Below are 19122 nucleotides of genomic sequence, written 5' to 3' on the forward strand. Positions count from 1 at the left end.
TCAGCTAATGAAAAGCATTAGGGCTTAGAAAAGGGCATGAGATTTGGCAATTATAGACAATTTTAGTTTAGTGACAAGGATGGAATGAACATAGCAAAGACTGTGGAGTAAACAGAGAAGAACTGAAAGCTACTAATGTAAATAATTTTTCTAGGATTTTGGCTGAGAAAGAATGAGAAATAGAGGATGATACATTGAGGGGTATTAAGATCTGGTGAAAGTTTTTTTTTTTTTAAACCCTTCCCTTCCATCTTGGAGTCAATACTGTGTATTGGCTCCAAGGCAGAAGAGTGGTAAGGGTTAGGCAATGGGAGTCAAGTGACTTGCCCAGGGTCACACAGCTGGGAAGTGTCTGAGGCCAGATTTGAACCTAGGACCTCCCATCTCTAGGCCTAGTTCTCAATCCACTGAGCTACCCAGCTGCCCCCAGGTGAAAGTTTTTTAAGGATGAAGGAGACTTGATTATTTTTTAAATCAAAGGTTAAAGAGAGAATGGAGGTGATGTAGAATACTACCAGCTGTATATAATGGAAAGGAATAGATCTAGTGTAGTGATAGAGAACCTTTTAGAGACAACATGCCATGATCCCCCCAGAACACGTGTTGTATGTACCCCACGTCCCTACAGACAGCTTTCTGTGGGCCCTGTGCCCTCCTCCCTTACCCTAGACAGAGAAAGTATTTCTCCCATTGGGTTGCTTGGCAGAGAGGTGGGTGATTTGAAAAATGTCATCAGGCATGGTGGAGAGGGGTAAGGGAGCAGCTCTGCCTGAATCTTTCTGACTTTCCAGTAAGGAACTCTGGCAGGTGGCTTGTGTGCCCACAGAGAAGACTTGGCATTCCCTTTTTGGCATGTGTGCCATAGATTTGCCACCACAGATCTAGTGTATATGTAGCAGGGGCTGGCCTTGACAAGGAAACTTCCAAAAATCCTTAAGCAAAGGAGGACGGATTAGAAGAAAAGGAAGAAAGGGCTGGAGATTATGCCAAAAATAACTTTAGCTCAAAATGCTAATATAGATACTTTTAAGGTGCTTCTCAAATTGACTTACCTATTGGGATTGTATGACCATGAATTTTATCAGCCCAGTTTGCATAGTAGCGTAAAGTATTCACAGCGGAATTTACTTCCAATAGATAGGCAATGGAAAAGAGTTTTCCACTATTCATTGATTCCATTGTCTAGAAAGAAAGATTAGACCCCAAATTGAGTTTCATATACTTAACAATATATTAAAATGAAATATTAAACTAATACTATTTCAGACAACAATCTACTGTAATGAAGGGAGAGTACAGAGTACCAGGGAGAGTGGGAGGCTTAGATTCAAGAAGAACTAGATTTAACTCTTTCTTTTACTTTCTAATAGTAGCATTTCCCTGGTCATGTCTCAAGCTCTATGTGCTTATAGTAATACTGTAGCTCCTAACTCCAAAATAAATCACCTATAGGACAGAGGGAATTAGCAGGTCAGAAGCTCCTTCCACTGATGAAATCACATATTCTTTGTTGTGATTACTCTAGAAAACTTCTTTAGGGGCTTATTTCATGCCCTGAGAGACACATCAGTGCTGAAGTATGTAATCAGATGATCTTTTACTCTTCACGTATTGACAGGAAAATACATAGAACAAAGCAGTATTAGAGATGGCTTTGGTAGCAGTTGATGGATAGTTAGGGTGAGTAACAGGAACTATTGAGGATTACATGACCAGGTCTATCAATAAGAAAGATTACTATATATGACATATTCTCCTTCTCTCCCTTTCAGCTTAGTGGACTGTAAACTTAATAAAGAAAGCAATTATGTCATAATTAGAGTATTGTAGTATCTCTTCCTCTGCTAAGCACAGTGCTTCAAACATAACAGACACTTGAAAGTCAGAAAATGAATAATTTGCATTCTGAAGATTCATAATTTCTAAAATTATATCTTGATTATTTCATATAAAATATTGGGTAGAGTTTTTATTGCAATTGATTTGCAAAGTTGTTGATAATACTAATAATATTTATAAAGAGCTTTACACTTTATAAGCTATTTTCTTATTAATTGCTTTAATGGATCAACTGTCAGGTCTCTAGTGGTAAAATGGATAGAATTCTAGGCCTGAAATTGGATAAACCCAAGTTCAAATCCACTCTGAGACATCTATTACCCATATTACCATAGTCACTTAACCTGTGTCTGCCTCAGTTTCTCAATTGTAAAATGCTAAAATAGCTATTACTTCACAGGGTTGTTCTGAGGAACAAGTGAGATGATATGTGTAAAAAAGAAAAACACAGCAAACTACCTGGTACATAATAGGTACTAAATAAATCCTCATGCTCTTCCCTTTGATCTTATACACCAATTGATATTGACAATATCTTTGGTAGACAAGATAGCTAGCATTTCTAATATTTATTGTTTTAGTAGACTAAGTCTCATTTTCTTTTTGTACTGTCAATACTCTGTGTCTCATCTTGTACACAATAAGAGTTTAATGCATGATTTGTGCAATGGATTAATTAAAATCTCCTGAGAGGAAGAGGGAAGATTCAATGAGAATACTCCCTAAGCATGCTTTCTTCACAAAAAAAAGTTTTCTTCCCAAAAAAGTAAGAGTTTCAAGCTACATGTCTTTTAAGATAATTTTCAGCTCTAAATTTCTAGAAGTTCCATAGATTTGGTTTTGGGAGTCATATTCCTTAATTTGTTACTGCCAAGCTTTAAGTAATTAAAATGTTATCTGTATCCCAAAAGATACAATTTACAGACTTAAACTCACATTATGAATTCAAATTAGATCTATATTTTTTCATCTATTGATTTTATTTTACCATCTCTAAGGACAAAAATGTTTGTAAGACTCTTGATAATTTATATAATGCTTTGGGTGAATAAATGTGATAAAATCTAACTTTTACTCCTTATACATAAAGGGAATACTGGATTTGGAATTAGATCACCTGAATTGAATGATACCTTTACTACTTGCTACCTTTGTGGGCTTACAGAAGTTATTTTCCCCTTTGATTCTCAATCTCCTTATCTAGAAAGTAAGGACATCTGGGAGTAAATGATCTTTAACATTTTTCCCATATTAAAATCTGCTGATGCTATAAACTTTAAAGAAGTTATAATCTTGTTAAAACTGAATTTCTTCTGTGAAATTTTAATTAAAACCAATCTCACATTGGAAGGATAGTAAAAATCTTATTAAGATGTATGAAAACTGGATTAAATGGCTTTATATCTGGAGCATGACTTAAAAAATTCAAGTTATGGGATCTTGGTTAAAGACGAGATATACATAAAAAGGGTTGCTAAAAATCAGTTGTCTAAGTTTTGCAAATCTGATCGAGTGTTTGACTGAAAAGAGAGACCAAACTGCTTTCAAAACTAATACTACCATATAGAGTGACAGTTTAGAAAGAATATTAGTAGTTTGCCCAGAATTTCAAAGAACACAGAATCCAAGAAAACTGTAAGCAATAGAATACATAGCTTCAAGCCTTTATACAGTATTATACAACATATGGGTACAATCGATTTGAACAGGAGAGTGTAATGTAAATAGATTATTTTGACTTCATAGATACCACCAAATCTAGGAAAAATGAGGAGGTACATGACTAAAAATATGTATGCAAAATGAAACTTTTTTTTTTCATAGAAAGAGGATAGACAGAAAAGGAGGTAAAGGAATCTAGTAGTTTAAAAAGAAATAATTATATAAGTAAATTCTTGAAGAGAGAAGAAGAACATAATGGAGAATATTTTGATTACAAACAATGGAGGCAGAAACAGAAACAATATTGTCATAGACAAGAGCTCTTAAAGAATTAGCTTCACAGATAAAAAGTATGAAAGGTATAGAGCTAGAAAGCAATTTTTTTTGACAGGATTTGAGACCTTTTGGTAGGATGAAAAGTCCATCTGTATCAGTTCGTTTATGTGATAGCCAAGATTTCAAGCGTTTGAAGGAAAACTTCATGGAAAGGGAATCTGACTTGTTTTTCTGGTTGGTTCTAGGTTTCTGATGTTTCAATGAGGCAATTTTAGACTCGATTAAAGTTAACTAATAATAGAATGGAATTCCTTAGGAGTAATGGTTGCAGGTCTTCAAGCAAAATTGGATGACATTTTTTGAAAAGTTGTGGAAGGATTGAACTAGGTACTCTCAAAACACTTCAAATTCTGTGATTTATAACCACAGTGCTTTATAATCCTTTAAAGTTTCCATATAAGCAGTTAGTTATCACTACTACTACTAATATTTAGAAGAGAAATGGTCAGTAAGATTTCCTTCATCAGAGAAAAGAAAAGAATATATTCTCAAAAGGCATTCCTTTTAATTTAATAAGATTTTTTTTTTGAGATCATGAAGTCATCATTGCAAATAAAACTAGCTGACAGAAAGAGTACAATGAAGACTTCTACCAATCCTTTGCTTTATCTGGTGTATACTTACTGCCAAGATCAGATGGTCCCTTTCCATTAAATCAGCCAGTTTGTTCAGAAGCCGTCCTCTCTCTGAAGCATCCATTGTTCGCCATGGAGACCCAAACTGAAAAGCCTCCCTTGCTGCTTTCACTGCCCTGTTTATATCCTCCTAAAAGTTAAAGAAAGCTAAGTTTAGAAGAAAAATACTTGAAACATTTTCCAATATAATTTGACCTTGGCACAGTACATAGTGGTGGAACTCATATGATGGATAAGAAATATGAAAGCACTCAGACAAAAGAGCATTAGAAGAAATTTCATAGAAAAAGAGTAAACATCATATCTATTTTCACAGATTTGCTGATTATCCGGATGTCAATTTTTGTAACTTCAAATCATAGGATTATAGATTTTGAGCTAGAGGGGACCTTTTGACAATTTTGATTCTATTTTTACATGAAAAGTTTACTATTTCTCTAAGGTTAATTTGTTGCAAATCTAGAATGGACTTGTAAAAGCCTATTTTCCTTTTTTTTTTTTACCATGGAGGAATGACACCTAGAGAATTGAAGGAACTTGTCCATATTACACAGTGGAACAACTGTGATTTGATTCCAAATCTTTTGATTTCAGATGCAGTGCTTATTTCATGAGAGATGCTGTGTTCATCCATTACTCAAAACTTGTTGCGCTCGCTCTCTGTATATATATGTATACATATATACATGTATATATATACATACAAATGTGCACATATACATATGTTTGTATGTAGAATTCCATATTTAATATTTTAGGGGGAATTTGTTACATTGAGATTTTTCTTCATATCAAAGCTATACACATAGCATGGGACATCAGTGTTCCTTAGAAAATTGTGACATGACATACTTTGGATCCCACAAATTTTAGTATGTCGTCTCATTTTGTCATTATCTTTAATGAAATTATTGATTTGATTCATTCCTTCCTTACAATGAAATATTTAGTTTCCAACTAATTTTAATCTATGTTTCCAAGACCTTTTTTTGAATGTAATTTTTGTTTCATTATATTTTGAAAAGGATATATTTAATTTTGCTGCTTTTCTGCATTTTGTTTGGGGTTTTAATGTTCTAATACACAATCAGTTTTAATGAGAGCAGCTGAGAAAATTCACACTCCTTTTTCTTCTCAATTTGCTCTATCATATCTATCACTTAATTGAGCCTAATTCAATGATAAGATTTTAAGAGCAAATATAAAATCTATTCATCGCATTAAACAACTACATTTTATTGCTTAACATTTTATTTAGGATAATTTAGGATATTTAGGATAATTAGTATTTATATCAGTTTAATTTGGCACCTAGAGAGACATTTAAAACAACCCAAGGCAGAACTGATAGGCAAGAAACACAGTAGAATATAAACCTTAATTACAACAGTCCTTTATAGATATTTATGTTGCATTATTTCATACCTTCTGCTTCTTTTTATGTTAAATACAATCTGATTCTGTTCCATTTCATAGGGAAAAAGAAAGTAAGTCACCGAGAACAGAAAGAACATAATGAATGCTACAAGAGAATACATCTTATACTTCTCTTACTAAACAAACCTGTACCTTTCCTTGTAGTTAAGTGACTTACCCAGAGTCATATAGCATGCATAACTGAGGCAATATTAGGATTTAGGTCTTCCTGACTCTAAATTCTGAGATCTATCCACTGCAAAATAAAGTTATTTAGTTTTTTAGGACAAAGATGACAAAATTAAAATTAAGAATTCTCATCCTTATGTGTGGGATGAAATTGTGCATTATTCCCCAATATACATTGATTAGTATTAGTAATCATAGATTGGCAACTTCCTATAGAAAAATAGTGAAGTTAGGTGCCCTCCACTAGGAGATATTAATCTCTCCTTTTGAAGAGTAGAAGAAACCCCCTCCCCAAGTAGCTTTATATATATATATATACATATATGTATGTATATACATATATGATATTATATAAACTGATATGAGAAGGGGGGCGGTCTCTCAGCCACATTTGAAGAGAATATCAATTTTACTATAGGCCTTTGATATTCTCTTCAAATGTGGCTAAGAGACTGTTTCCCCTTTCTTCTTTCCTGTGGGAAGAAGTTTGGGTGTCCCAAATTTCTATGAGAGAAATCTCAAAACTTACAAGTTATAATCTTGACTACATGTTCCCAAGAAATGATTGCAATGACTACTACAGCCCAAGTAATGTTGCTATAGCCCAAGAGATGTTTCAACCTGAATGCATAACCCAAGGAATGTTGTTATGCTAAACCCAGAGAAATGTTTCAAAGAGTGTTTTCAGCCTGAATTGTTGCAAAGCTTCACATCCTTGGACAGGCATAAAAACCTGATTCAACTAAAAATTGCAAACCTAAGGAATATTCCCACATGCTTGGAAATGTTGGAAGATAAAGAAAAGACATGTAGAAGTGTTGAGAAAGATTAAGGAGGATAGAAGAAGAAGGGTAGAATAAGATACAGATGAGGGGAAGGTGGAGATAGCATTGTGTTGGATCCCTATAAAATCTGAGGAAATCTAGACACCTGGGCCCACTACTTCTGAAGGCCTCTCAAATTGTGGGGCCACTCTCTCTCTCTTTCCCTATCCCCCCCTTGTGAGGATGCTGCCACTTACATCCAGGCAGCGTTTCCTCACCCTTGCCCCTCTACACCCACGAATCTGAATAAAGCCATGTGAACTCTGGCAGCATCAAATCTCCTGTCTGTTCATTAGAGTGATTCATGGGGGAATGAGGCCCCCCCAGAGTTTTACTCCACACACTTAGATGAGGAATATAATAGCCACACTAATACAATGTAATTATTATAAATTTCTGGAAGGAATAAAATAGCATAAATAAATGGGGGCTAAAGAAAAGTCAATAAGGGGACCTGCATTTTATCATCTGCCTTGCTGCTGACTTGCTACACAACTGAAATTAAGTAATCAGTCTTGAAAAGTAGTACATGATAGCAATGAACCACCACAATTCCTAATCATTTTCCACTTCTTCCCCTCTGCTCAATGTACTCAACATATACTTTCTACGTTTTCTTTTTTTATAGACTAAAGTCAGTATAATGCTATGTTCCCTTCACAGTAATGTTAAGCTTTCTTTGCATATAGTTTATGTTTTGGATGATGATTTGAGTCATTATCCTACAGATTCAGATATTTTTCACAGATATGAATGAAAACTAACATAATATGTGAAGTTTTGCATATTTCATCGACACTTGAGTCTCATATCAATCAATCAATTTTCATCAAATACTTGTTATGTACCAAATGCCATGCTAAGCTTTGGGTTTGCTGGAAATGCAAAAGACAATCCTTGATCTCAAGAATCTTACAATCTAATGGAGAAGACTGTGCAGACTACTGTGTACATACATGTTATAAACAAATTAAACTGGAAATAATGGACAGGGAAAGTGCCTGAATTAGTGGGGATCGTAAAGGTGTCCTATAGAAGACAAGATTTTAACTGGGAATTGAAAGACGTTAGAGAAGCCAGGAGGCAAAGATGAAGAGGGAGAGCATTCCAGGCATTGAGGACATCCACTGAAAAATGCCTAGAGGATAGAGATGGAGTGCCTTGTATGAGAAAAGCAAGGAAGATCCTCATTTCTCACTTGGCTGTACTACTCTGGGAAATCTCTGACTTCTCCACCATGCCCTGACATGTGTGTTTAGAAATATTAATTTCTCCTCTGGACTGAAATGGCTGCATCTGATAAGTTCGTAGCAAGGAGAGATTCCTTGAAGGAGAGATAAGGTAGCTTTAGCTGGTGGAAATCAAGAAACAAAAATTTATTAAGCATCTGCTATGTGCAAGGCATTTTGAGAAACACTTTAGAAATATTATCTCATTTGATCCTCTAAATAATGCTAGCAGGAAGTTCTATAAGGAAAATGTTTTGATAAGGAGACAGACATGCTAAAATGAACCCCAGGAAGAAGCTTCACCCAGAGCAATTCATGCCCATTTATAAGCATTGCCATCTTCATGGGTAGATTAAATTCTACTTCAAATTCTACAACAATTATCAAGTAACTTATAATTTCATAGCACTGAGGACACAAAGGTAAAAAATATGAGGACTCCAATTCCCAAAAAAATTTTAGGCTTTTAACTGAAATGGAGGGATATCCAATAAGGATAGCAATATCTACATAAGGGTATCAGATCTGCCACAAATACATACATATATATATATATATATATATATATATGTGTGTGTGTGTGTGTGTGTGTGTGTGTGTGTATCTCCATCCATATAGAAATATCAGATATCACAAATTACAAATATAAGAAATAAAACATTATCTATATATTCATGGAGGGAATATAAAATACTATTCATATTATATTTCAAAGATTTGAGAGGGGAAACATTTTTAAAAAGTGGATCATATACATTTTTATCAGAAGTGATTTCCAGAGACATCAATAATATAATTTTAAAATATCACTGGAGTTCTTTCCCCATATTTTACTTAATTACTATAATAGTGATCTTCTGTGGTGATATGAATATTTTGCAGCTGTTTGTTCTGCATCTTAAATAATTAAAAAAATTCTTTATTGCATGATATTCCTGCCCAAGGACAGGGTTGGAGCAATTCCTAAAGGATAGTCCTGTAAGGCTACCTTTGAGAGAACTGTGACTCCTGATTGTCTAGGAGAACTTTTAGTCCCTGAAATTCACTAAGTGTGAAGAGACTCTGGAGATTCAGTGTTTGACAGAGATGTACTAAATAGGTGTGAACTTTTGCATGAGAAAAGGGGAGCAACCTGAACCTCAGACACATGGGGAATGTTTTCTCCTATTATTTCTCATAATTCCCAATGTCAGTGGAGACTTCTGCACTGACTTAATATTCTTCCTAAATTAAAGAGTTCAATTACTTTTGTGTATTATGTTAGCTGGGCAACTAGGTAATGCAGCAGACAGAGCATTGGGTTTGGAATCAGGAAGACTTATTTTTGAGTTTGAATCTGGCCTCAGACACTTAATAGCTATGTGACCAAGTTATATTACCTCTAGTTAAGTTACTTAACCCAGTTTTCTTCAGCTTTCCATCTGCATAAAGAGCTGGAGAAGGAAATAGCAAACCACTCCAGTATTTTTGCTAGGAAAACCCCAAATGGGATAATCGGGAGTCAGATACAAAACTGAAAATTACTAAATAGTTTATCTACTCTTTTAATCTCTATAATTTTTGTGACTTCTATTTACTGTTTTTTTATTTGATATTGTATTTGTGCTAATATTTTGTAAATATATTAATGTAAATATTTGTGTTTATCTTTTCTCTAACTTGGGAAGAAGCAAGAATAAGTGATGTCATACCCTTTCCTTTAGAGTGTTCAGGAAATGTGGCTTTTATTCTGAAATTATTTTATTCTGATATTCCTAAAAGACCATTGAATTTGTAGACTAAAAATATTTAAATATAGCATATAGATAAAATTTTAACCCAAATTTTAGCTCTTGAAGATAGGAAAATGAAGGAATGAGTGCTTGGCCACAATTATTCTCTAATTCCCACAAAGGCAAAAATTAAAGGATCCCTTGAACACAGAACAAAACAGATTCTAAATTATATGCCTATTTATCCATCTGACATACTGACCAATGTTCATAGGTCATCTTATATGTATAATGTATTTTTATATTATATAATAAAATGTGTACTATACAATATATAATCTTACTTTTGTTTTATATTTTTCCTTAATCTGATGTTCTTTTGTTTGTTTTAAGCTTATCTTCTAATTAATCTGAAGAATTCAAAGTATGATAAAGTTTTTTTAATGCAAAGAAAGAAAAGTGAGAAAGTCAATGTCATTGAATTGCAGAATAAATGACAGTGGGTACAGTGTTAGAAGACTGGAAGGGAGTTGCGATTAGGTTATGAAGGACTGAATGCCAAGGAGGCTATCTCATATTTGATCTTGAAGGAAATAGAAACTATGGAAGTTTACTGGGTAGTGAGGGGGTGGGGAGGGTAACATGGTCACTTATAGAAGATTTTTTTCATATTTTCTCATCATGTTTATCTCTAGTACTATCTAGTACTAGTATTATCTACAAAATATCAATGGGAAGTTGATATGTGTTACATTAACTTTAAAATGGGACAACCATGTTTTAGCAGTTAAGTGACTTGCTCTAGTTAATTTAATTCTTAGTCTTGTTTCTTTTCCACACCATTATTATAGCTTATCTCTTATTAATCTTTATTTGTAATATTTCTTGCATAGTCATATTACATGAGGGTTTCAGTGTTATTTTTTCCATTTAGAATTGAGAAATAAGGCATCTACAAAAACATTAACACTGAAGAGATGTCACTAGGATAATTATTAAAATAATTCTAAAATCATTTAAAGTCAAACTAAATATGGAAATTTATTTTAAAAAATAGTTTCTGAAACCACATTTATTGATTCCCTTTACACCTGATACAGACATTTCCTTTTTTAATGGGTACTTTTTAAAATGAGTATTCCCTTTGGATCTTGATGATTATGTGGAAAGTAAAAGAAGTCATATAGCATTATTATAAGCTGCCTTCAGAATTAGTTAATATAACCTGAAGGAAGTATTGAACTGAAAAGATAAAATTTCAACCCACATCTCAGTGGGTACTTTGTTATTTCTATTTGTTCCTCTCCACCCTGTCCCTAGCTACTTTAGGAAAACAAAATCAAACAAAACAAACTTTGTATATAGGCTTTTGTGAGCTCTACTCTACCCACAATTTAATTAGTTAAAACATTTTGGCATAGTATCTAGAGTCACTTCCAGAATATTAAGTTTCCAATGACTGGCCCATTTACCAAATTGACATATGTCATTAAGCAATGCAGAATGCAGATAACAGCAATTATCATTGAACATGTGTCTGCAAAATCATTGGACAGAAGGCAAACCTACCTATGTGCTCAAAGGAAACCATTTACTTTTTTTTTTGAGTTGTTAGACTGTCTCTGAACAGTGAAAACTAAAGGAAGAGTACTGAGTGTTAAGTGAACAATTGAATGCCTTGAGGGATTTAATAGGAAAGTGGTCCAGATCATTTGATTTTTTTGTGCAAGTTAACTTTTAGATGTTGAAGTAATCTATAACCATCTTAATGACAAAATGGTAACCAGGACTTCTAGGACTCTGAGGCAAATTCAGCTATATTAGTATTTTAGGCAAGTCTCAGGGTCACATCTTATTTATTTATTTAAAAATATTTTTCAAAGGTTATGAGATTCGTGTTCTCTTCTTCCCCATTAGTCTCTCCCCTCCTGAAGCTGACAAACTGGGTTATACATGTATTATTGCTCCAAACCTATTTCCATATTTTTCATTTTTTAAAAATCCATTAAATCTTTTAAAGCCTAAACCCCAAATTATATACCTTAGAGTTACATCATATCCTACATATAGCAGGTACTTTGGAATACTTATCATTTGATGCTATAGATCTTAGGAACTGGGATGTTGCCCCTTATAATATATATTTTTTAATAGTCATCCTTTTGTCCTTGGAGTCCTATGATTTTATTGGTATGGGGTTTCCTGAATGAAAACATTCACTCTCTAAAAGTAAAACCTCTACCTGCTTTAGAATTTAGTCTTATATAACTACCTGGAATGTTACATATAATATATAATATTAAGATATATATCTCATATAATAACAGAATAACACATAATAATTATAAGTGTGTGTGTGTGTGTGTGTTTGTGTGCCTGGAAGAGCTAAGAGGTTAAGGGACTTGCTCAAGGTCACAAAACCAGTAAGTAACAGGGCTGGGACTTAAACCCACCTCTTCTTATCCCCAAGGCCAATTCTCTATCCACTCTAATCACACCACCCCTCCTGACTGGCAAACTGTCAAACTGACCTATAGCAGATATTATTTTCTGTAAATTTAGAGGGTCTCTTTGATGTGAGAAGCACTCTTTATTAGTATTAAAGAAATAGTGCTAGAGAACACCAAACCTTAGAAATCTGATGATATTCTTTGTATAAGTTTGTTCAATCAGAATAAACCCATTATTGGGGCATCTAGAATGGTTTCTCACGTTCTCTTGGAGTTCTAGGTTTCCATTTGTCTTCTTGCCCATGGTTAGCCTTACTAACAGGTGACATTTGTAGTGTGTTTCGAGGGGGTCTGCTGCCTCAACATCCATGGCACTGCTTGCCATTTCACTATTAGAGGTGCCTTTATTTGAGTTATGATGCAAATATCACCAAGAAATAGCAATTATAGGATTTAATATAGTTGGGAAACTTTATTATTGAAGTATCTGGAGATTGGTAGGTGTTAGGAGAAAAGAATGACACTGATAGAGAAGGTAGATAAGCACAAATCATGCAGTTACTCTTCAAGATCACTGATCTCGGTGGTAATCTAGCCCAAGGATATAATTTTATAGATGAGCAAATTGGGGTCCAGTGAAGTTATGTGAGTCACCCAAGGTCATATGTAGAAAACTAGGATTTGAACTCAGGTCCTCTGACTACACTTCTGCTTACCACTGCTACCCACATAAAGAACCTAACCTCAACACAGCTATAGCTTATTGGCCTTCCTAGCCATGAACAATAAAGAAGGCAGCACCCTTCCATACAGTCTTCTCAAATGAATCAGAAATCTTCTATTTGATATAGTTTAAGAAGCACTTATTGAGGAGAAACTGGGAGGTTCAGTGGAGTAAGAGCCAAGCCTAGAGACAAGACATCCTGGGTTCAAATCTGACCTTAGACAAGTCCTCACTGTGTGATCATGGAAAAGTCACTGAACTGCAATTGCTAAGTGTTTATAGCTCTCTATGCCTACAAACTAATATTAATCAGTTATAAAATGAAAGCTAAGGGTTTTAAAAAAAATAAACCAAAAGAAACAAAAAAAAAAGAACTTATTAAGTATCTACCATGTGCCTGGCACTGTGCTAGGTGCTACAAATACAAAAACAAAAAATTAAATAGTTCCTGCCTTCCTCTGGTTAACATTATAATAAGACAGCATGGCTATAAAGAGGGCAGTGGTTGAATATGTAGTCTCGTAATTCAAAAAGCAATTTTTACCTGTTTCAATTGTGGCTATAGAAAATCTGTGGTATTCTGGAATTCTAATGAATTTCTGTTTTCTAATAGATATTGCATTAGTAGATTGTAAGTGCCTGGAGGTGCATGAACAGATCTGAATGGCCGACTAGCAGAGTATCTGACACCCAGTAGTCAGTTAACAAATGCTTGCCAATTGATACACCTAAATAATAGACATGAAAGCAGGAACAAATATATTTGTGGAGGAACAGCAGTAGCACTCAGGTAGGGCTCTTTTAAAATTTCTTTGTTGCAAGGGAGGGATGGTTCTGACTAGGAAATAGGGATAAAAATATTCAGAAATAAAGGTTACACATAAAAATAACATATATATCTAAATGCCTATAAATGAATGTATAGATATATGTGTAAATATGTATACATATGTATATATATATATATATATATATATATATCTTTAAAATGATCCTATGGGAAAGCAATTATAGCTCTTTCTAAAGTTAGTTGTATTTTACCCTCCCATTTTGCTTCACCAGAATGGATAATAGAAACATGTAGACTGGAGATGAGGCCCATCTATATTTTTTTTAATTTATTCTGTTCAAATCTGAGAACTCAGGACAATGGCTCAGTTCCCACTCAGAATCCTAACTGGGATTCAAACTGAGGACTCTTCCTTCCTTTATTTAATGATGTGTCTATTCTCTCATCTTTTACAAAGAGAAAAAAAGAGTTAATTCTTGGGTGCATTATACATCTTTGGTACATCTTTTGGTACAAGGAAACATACCATAATATATTCAGTGTTTTAAATGATGTTTTACCATCTATTCTTACCAACATTGGTCCAGAGCAGTAATTATTAGTAATTAGTAATAACAAAAAGAATCTAGTATGCCAGTAGGAAAAATGAGATGTAAATGATCAGATTTGAAAATCTTTATGTTTTGTTGCTTTTTAATGGCTAAAAATGTTATTTTATGAGACTTAAAGGGAAGGGAATAAGTATTTACATAGCACCAACTCTATGTCAGGCACAGTGCTATACCAATCAAACTACCAAAAATTATTTTAGAGAAGTAGAGAAGATAGAAACAAAATTCAACTGGAAGAACAAAACAATCAAGAATATCAAGAGGATTATTTATTGACAAATTATCTATGAGGAAAAGCCTAGGATATTTATAAATATTTGTTGACCTTCTAGTAGGTATAAGTTTTATTGGACTTTGAGTAAATGGACTTTGAGTAAAAATAATTATACTTTAAACCTTCTCTGGTACCTACTGCTGCCCATGAGCAGTTGTCATTCACTGTGGGCTTCAGATTCTTTATCTGTAAAAGCAAGGGTGTTCAACTCTGGTTTCTATTTCTTCCAAATTTAAATCACATCCTGCCCAGTACACTGAGTTATTTTTAATGATATGATCAATACACAATGGTTTGTAAAATTAGACTGAAGACAGAAAGCAAGCTTTTCTTATAACTCATGTAAGAAAACTCACCTTATCTCCTTCTTCCACATCACAAATCTTTTCTTCAGTAGCAGGGTTCAGGACTGGGAATTTCTTACCACTCACTGAATTATGCCATTCATTGTTTATGAATATCTATTGGAAAATATAAAAGGAAATCAAAGTTATGTACCTACAGTAGTAGCCTTGGAAAGTTTCCCATAGTGATTAAAGTTGAAACACTCAAAACCTCTTATGTCTCAGTGACATCACTTTCCTACCCTTCCAACTCAAAGATATTACAGTTATGCAATTCCTTGTTTTCCTTTTACTTCATTTTGGGCACATAAAAATGTAAACCATAATATCTACTTTGAAAATGTCATCTCGGACTGTAGACAAGTCTTATAATGGTGAAATAAAGTTCCAAAATGATTTCACTCAGTTCTTCAAGTTTTTGCAAGGATTTGGAGGGCTAAGGCCACCTGTATAATTGCATATGATTCTACTGTACTTTATGTTCTTAATAACAAGATGAGTTTTTTAGATTTTTTTTAGAATTCTGAGAAGAGGAATACAAGACAGATGTCTCCAGCTAGACATACACATGTAAGCAGATAATGGTGGTGGGTTAGGGGAATATCCCACTCACAGACAATTTGAAGGATATTGGAGACAAAGAGGAACCCTAAATGTCCTTGCTAAAGGATGAAAAAGGGGCCCATATGGTATACATGATAATACATATCCATGTTCCCTAGATTCTTGGCTTTCAAACTTATTTTTTTATGTCAAGGGTCTTGATTCATGTTAGTTTATTAAATTATCTTTATTAAAAATCTCTTCTGCTTATCAACTTAAGTGGACTGTGGTTTCCTACCTCAAAGTGCCTCCAAAGTATTTTTTGATCTTCAGTGAGAATTAGTACTTCTACTCATTCCTTGTGTCTGATGCTGGTGCTGAAAATTCCATCCCCACTCCAGGAGCAAGAAAGCAAGGGAGGGGTCTCACCATTAAAATGCATTTCTGACTAGATCTCAGGTCTGCTCTTGGTCCATATATTCAAAGTTATTGTGTAAGCTTTCACGGGTATAGAATGATGTGCTTGTTCCAGGTTCACATGTAAGGCCAACACACTGCCCAAGTTTTCAGTTACCCTTCTGTTTACTTTCTGGATATCACACATAATCTTCACAACTTTAAGTTTCATCACAGTTTCTTTTTTCTATGGCATTTGGAATAGGATTTATAGGTGAGCATTATTAGTCTTTTTTGATCTGGGATGTAAGTTGAGGTCACTATTGGCCAATACAGCTATCCATCTCTGCCATGTAGCCTCCAATTTGGCGTCTGTCAAAATATTTGTTGATTGATTATTGTTATGCAACACCATAAAGTCTTTGGATTTTTCAGTTTTGTTTTCCGGAACTTGGCTCAAAAGATTTTATTTTTTGCATGATCAAGGCTGCTTGTCCTTGTCACATTGAAAAATATTTATGGGAGGCAGCTGGGAAGCTCAGTGGATTGAGAGCCAGGCCTAGAGATGGGAGGTCCAAATATGGCCTCAGACACTTCCCAGCTGTGTGACCCTGGGCAAGTCACTTCACCCCCATTGCCTAGCCCTTACCACTCTTCTGCCTTGGAGCCAATACACAGTATTGACTCCAAGATGGAAGGTAAGGGTTGAAAAAAAAAAAATATTTATGGCTATCTAATCTATTATTTTAATGGGGAAGGAGTTTCTTTCTTTGGTTATGTCTGAGGGAGGCATTCCTGTATCAGACCTTCATGTTGTCTATTCCTTTGATTTTTTGTTTCTGTTTTGTACATTCCCGATGATTGTTTTGAACATTGTTCCCTTTCTCCCCTGATGCTCAGTGTTTTGGGCCTCAATCTTTGCTTCTGAAGTGTGACTCCACTTGCTTTACTTCTATGGCCTGCTTAAGAGAAGATATTCCCGGGCCATATAGAGGCCAACCTGGTCTAAATTGTAGCCGGATCCTCTTCTCAAAGTATACTTAAAGGCAGGGAAATGAACTCTGCTAGGAGAAAACCTTCTATCTCTTGGCCCTTTTCTAAAGAGACGGGCTATAATGCAATGCCCAAAGCAGCAGGATCAGGCTGGCTCATCTGCAACCTCCATATCACTTAAGTGATCTATTTCAGGGGAAGGCAGGTAGTTTTACAGCTTCTCTTCTCCCAGGCAGCATAACTTGATAGCCCACTTCTCACAGGCACTAAAATTTGGGCTACACTGTACCAGGAAGAGAATATCAATATTTATCTAGTAAATGAAGTTTGTGCGGACCTTCTAATTATATTAAGTTAATGATGGGAGACCTCAAGTCATTTATTGAAGTATCAGCTTTCCCTGGCTAAGTAGTACAAGAATGAATAGAGAAATATTGAGACGTGACAAATAGATGATAAGGGAAAGACGGAACCTTAGCCTCATTTAAGTTCAATCAAGATCCAGAAAGAAATAAAAGCTGTGAACATTATGTTTACTTAATACTTTACTGTTCATGAAAGCCTTTTCACATATACAGTCTTACTTGAAACTTGGCATGATCCCATAAAGTAAAATGGGAGTATAATAATCCCATTTTACAAACAAAGAACCTGAGGCTCCTAGGGTTTACATAGTGGTACTTGTATGGTGCACATAGCAGTCTGCTTCTGGGACCAAAACTCAGAGCAGGTGATTGTAATAGGCAGGACCAGGTGTAGACTAGAGAGGCAATCACTTAGACAAGAGCAGTACAGTGGAAAACATTACAGAACTAGAGTTGGGAAGGGTCAACTTGGAAACCAAGATTTGCCATTTTTAGCCATGCAACAAAAGCAAGATTCTTACACTCTATGGGCCTCAGTTTCCTTCTTTGTAAAACTGTCTGTTATAATAATGCCTGCAGTATCTATCACAAAAGGTTATTGTAGGAATCAAAAGTAATAATGTAGGTAATATTGTTTAAAAACCTGATATGGTTCTATAAATGCAAGCTATTATTATTGTTATTAGAGTTTAACACAAAGTAGGAAAGAAGAGGAACTTTTAATAGATTTTTTTTTGTGAGTTCACTTGTTTTCTATTACAGAAAATCTCTCTTTCATTTGGATGGGGCTATTTATTTTGTGTTCATTGTTTGCATTGCATTTGTTAATGGAAGGTTCAAGCTTCCTGAAGCATTCATAAATTTCAGATATGGGGAAGTATGGTTTTTAGACTTTGCAAAGGGAGGGAGCATAGATGTCGGGTCCCTCATCTGATTCTGTCTCTCAACATATCAGCAGACATGTATAGAGGCTTTAACTTCAGTTTAATGGAGACATAATATGATTATAGAAAGAACTGGGAGAGGCTCTTCAGGGACTTCTAGTTCAAAGCCCTGAACATGACTATTGGAAAGAAAATGTGTTGAAAATTATTAAATATTATTGAAAGTCTTACCATTGCTTACTTATCACCTATTAGGGCATTTTACCCTCACAACAAATCAGAAAAGCAAGTTTGATTGATTAGCAGCACTTTTTTACATATTATAGATTAATGCTGGAAGGCACTTTTGAGGCATTTAATTAAATCTATTATAGAGATGAAGTAACTGAGCTCCAGAGGAAAATTTATTTGCTTAAGGTTAAAGAGGTATTAAATGACAGGGTTAATATTTAAACCCAAGTTCCTTGACTCCAAATCCCATTCATTTTCTATTGCACCACACTAGGAAGACTAAAATTCAAGTAGTACAGAGGAAAGTTATAGTACTTAGGTTGATATCCTGCTTCTGACACTTTGTACTTTACCTAGCTCTGCCTTTTGCCTTATCCATTTTGCCTACTATATCCCTAACTCAACTCTAAGACACTATTTCATTTAAAACAATGAAGGGATTAGATCAGTTCACTGTTAAAGTTCCTTCCAGCTTTAAATCTGTATTCAGATAAACTGTGTTATTCTGATTATTGATTTTGCCAGAAATCATTAATTATCTCTTATGGAGGGCAAGAATACAACAAAAAATCAGAGAAGGAAGCAACAACAAGACTAAGAAAACAGTATGGAAAAAAGGACAAAATGAGGAATATAAAATGAAAAAGAACCAAAAATATTGAAAATAAAAGAAGG

The 19122-nt window shown here is 34.5% G+C and overlaps 1 protein-coding gene across 1 annotated transcript in view; it reads right to left on the reverse strand.

The window, feature by feature from the left end:
* Positions 1–19122, reverse strand: part of ALDH1A4 (aldehyde dehydrogenase 1 family, member A4) — a 60585-nt gene that overhangs the window by 28263 nt on the left and 13200 nt on the right. Inside the window, exons 2-4 of the mRNA XM_056806329.1 lie at positions 15048–15152; positions 4462–4602; positions 1053–1182 (exon numbers count right to left, since the gene is read on the reverse strand). Of these exons, the coding sequence (XP_056662307.1) occupies positions 1053–1182; positions 4462–4602; positions 15048–15152 (376 nt within the window). The remainder of the gene's footprint in view (positions 1–1052; positions 1183–4461; positions 4603–15047; positions 15153–19122) is intronic.

Source organism: Monodelphis domestica, chromosome 7 (genome assembly GCF_027887165.1).
Source record: "Monodelphis domestica isolate mMonDom1 chromosome 7, mMonDom1.pri, whole genome shotgun sequence".
Classification (NCBI taxonomy): Eukaryota; Metazoa; Chordata; class Mammalia; order Didelphimorphia; family Didelphidae; genus Monodelphis; species Monodelphis domestica.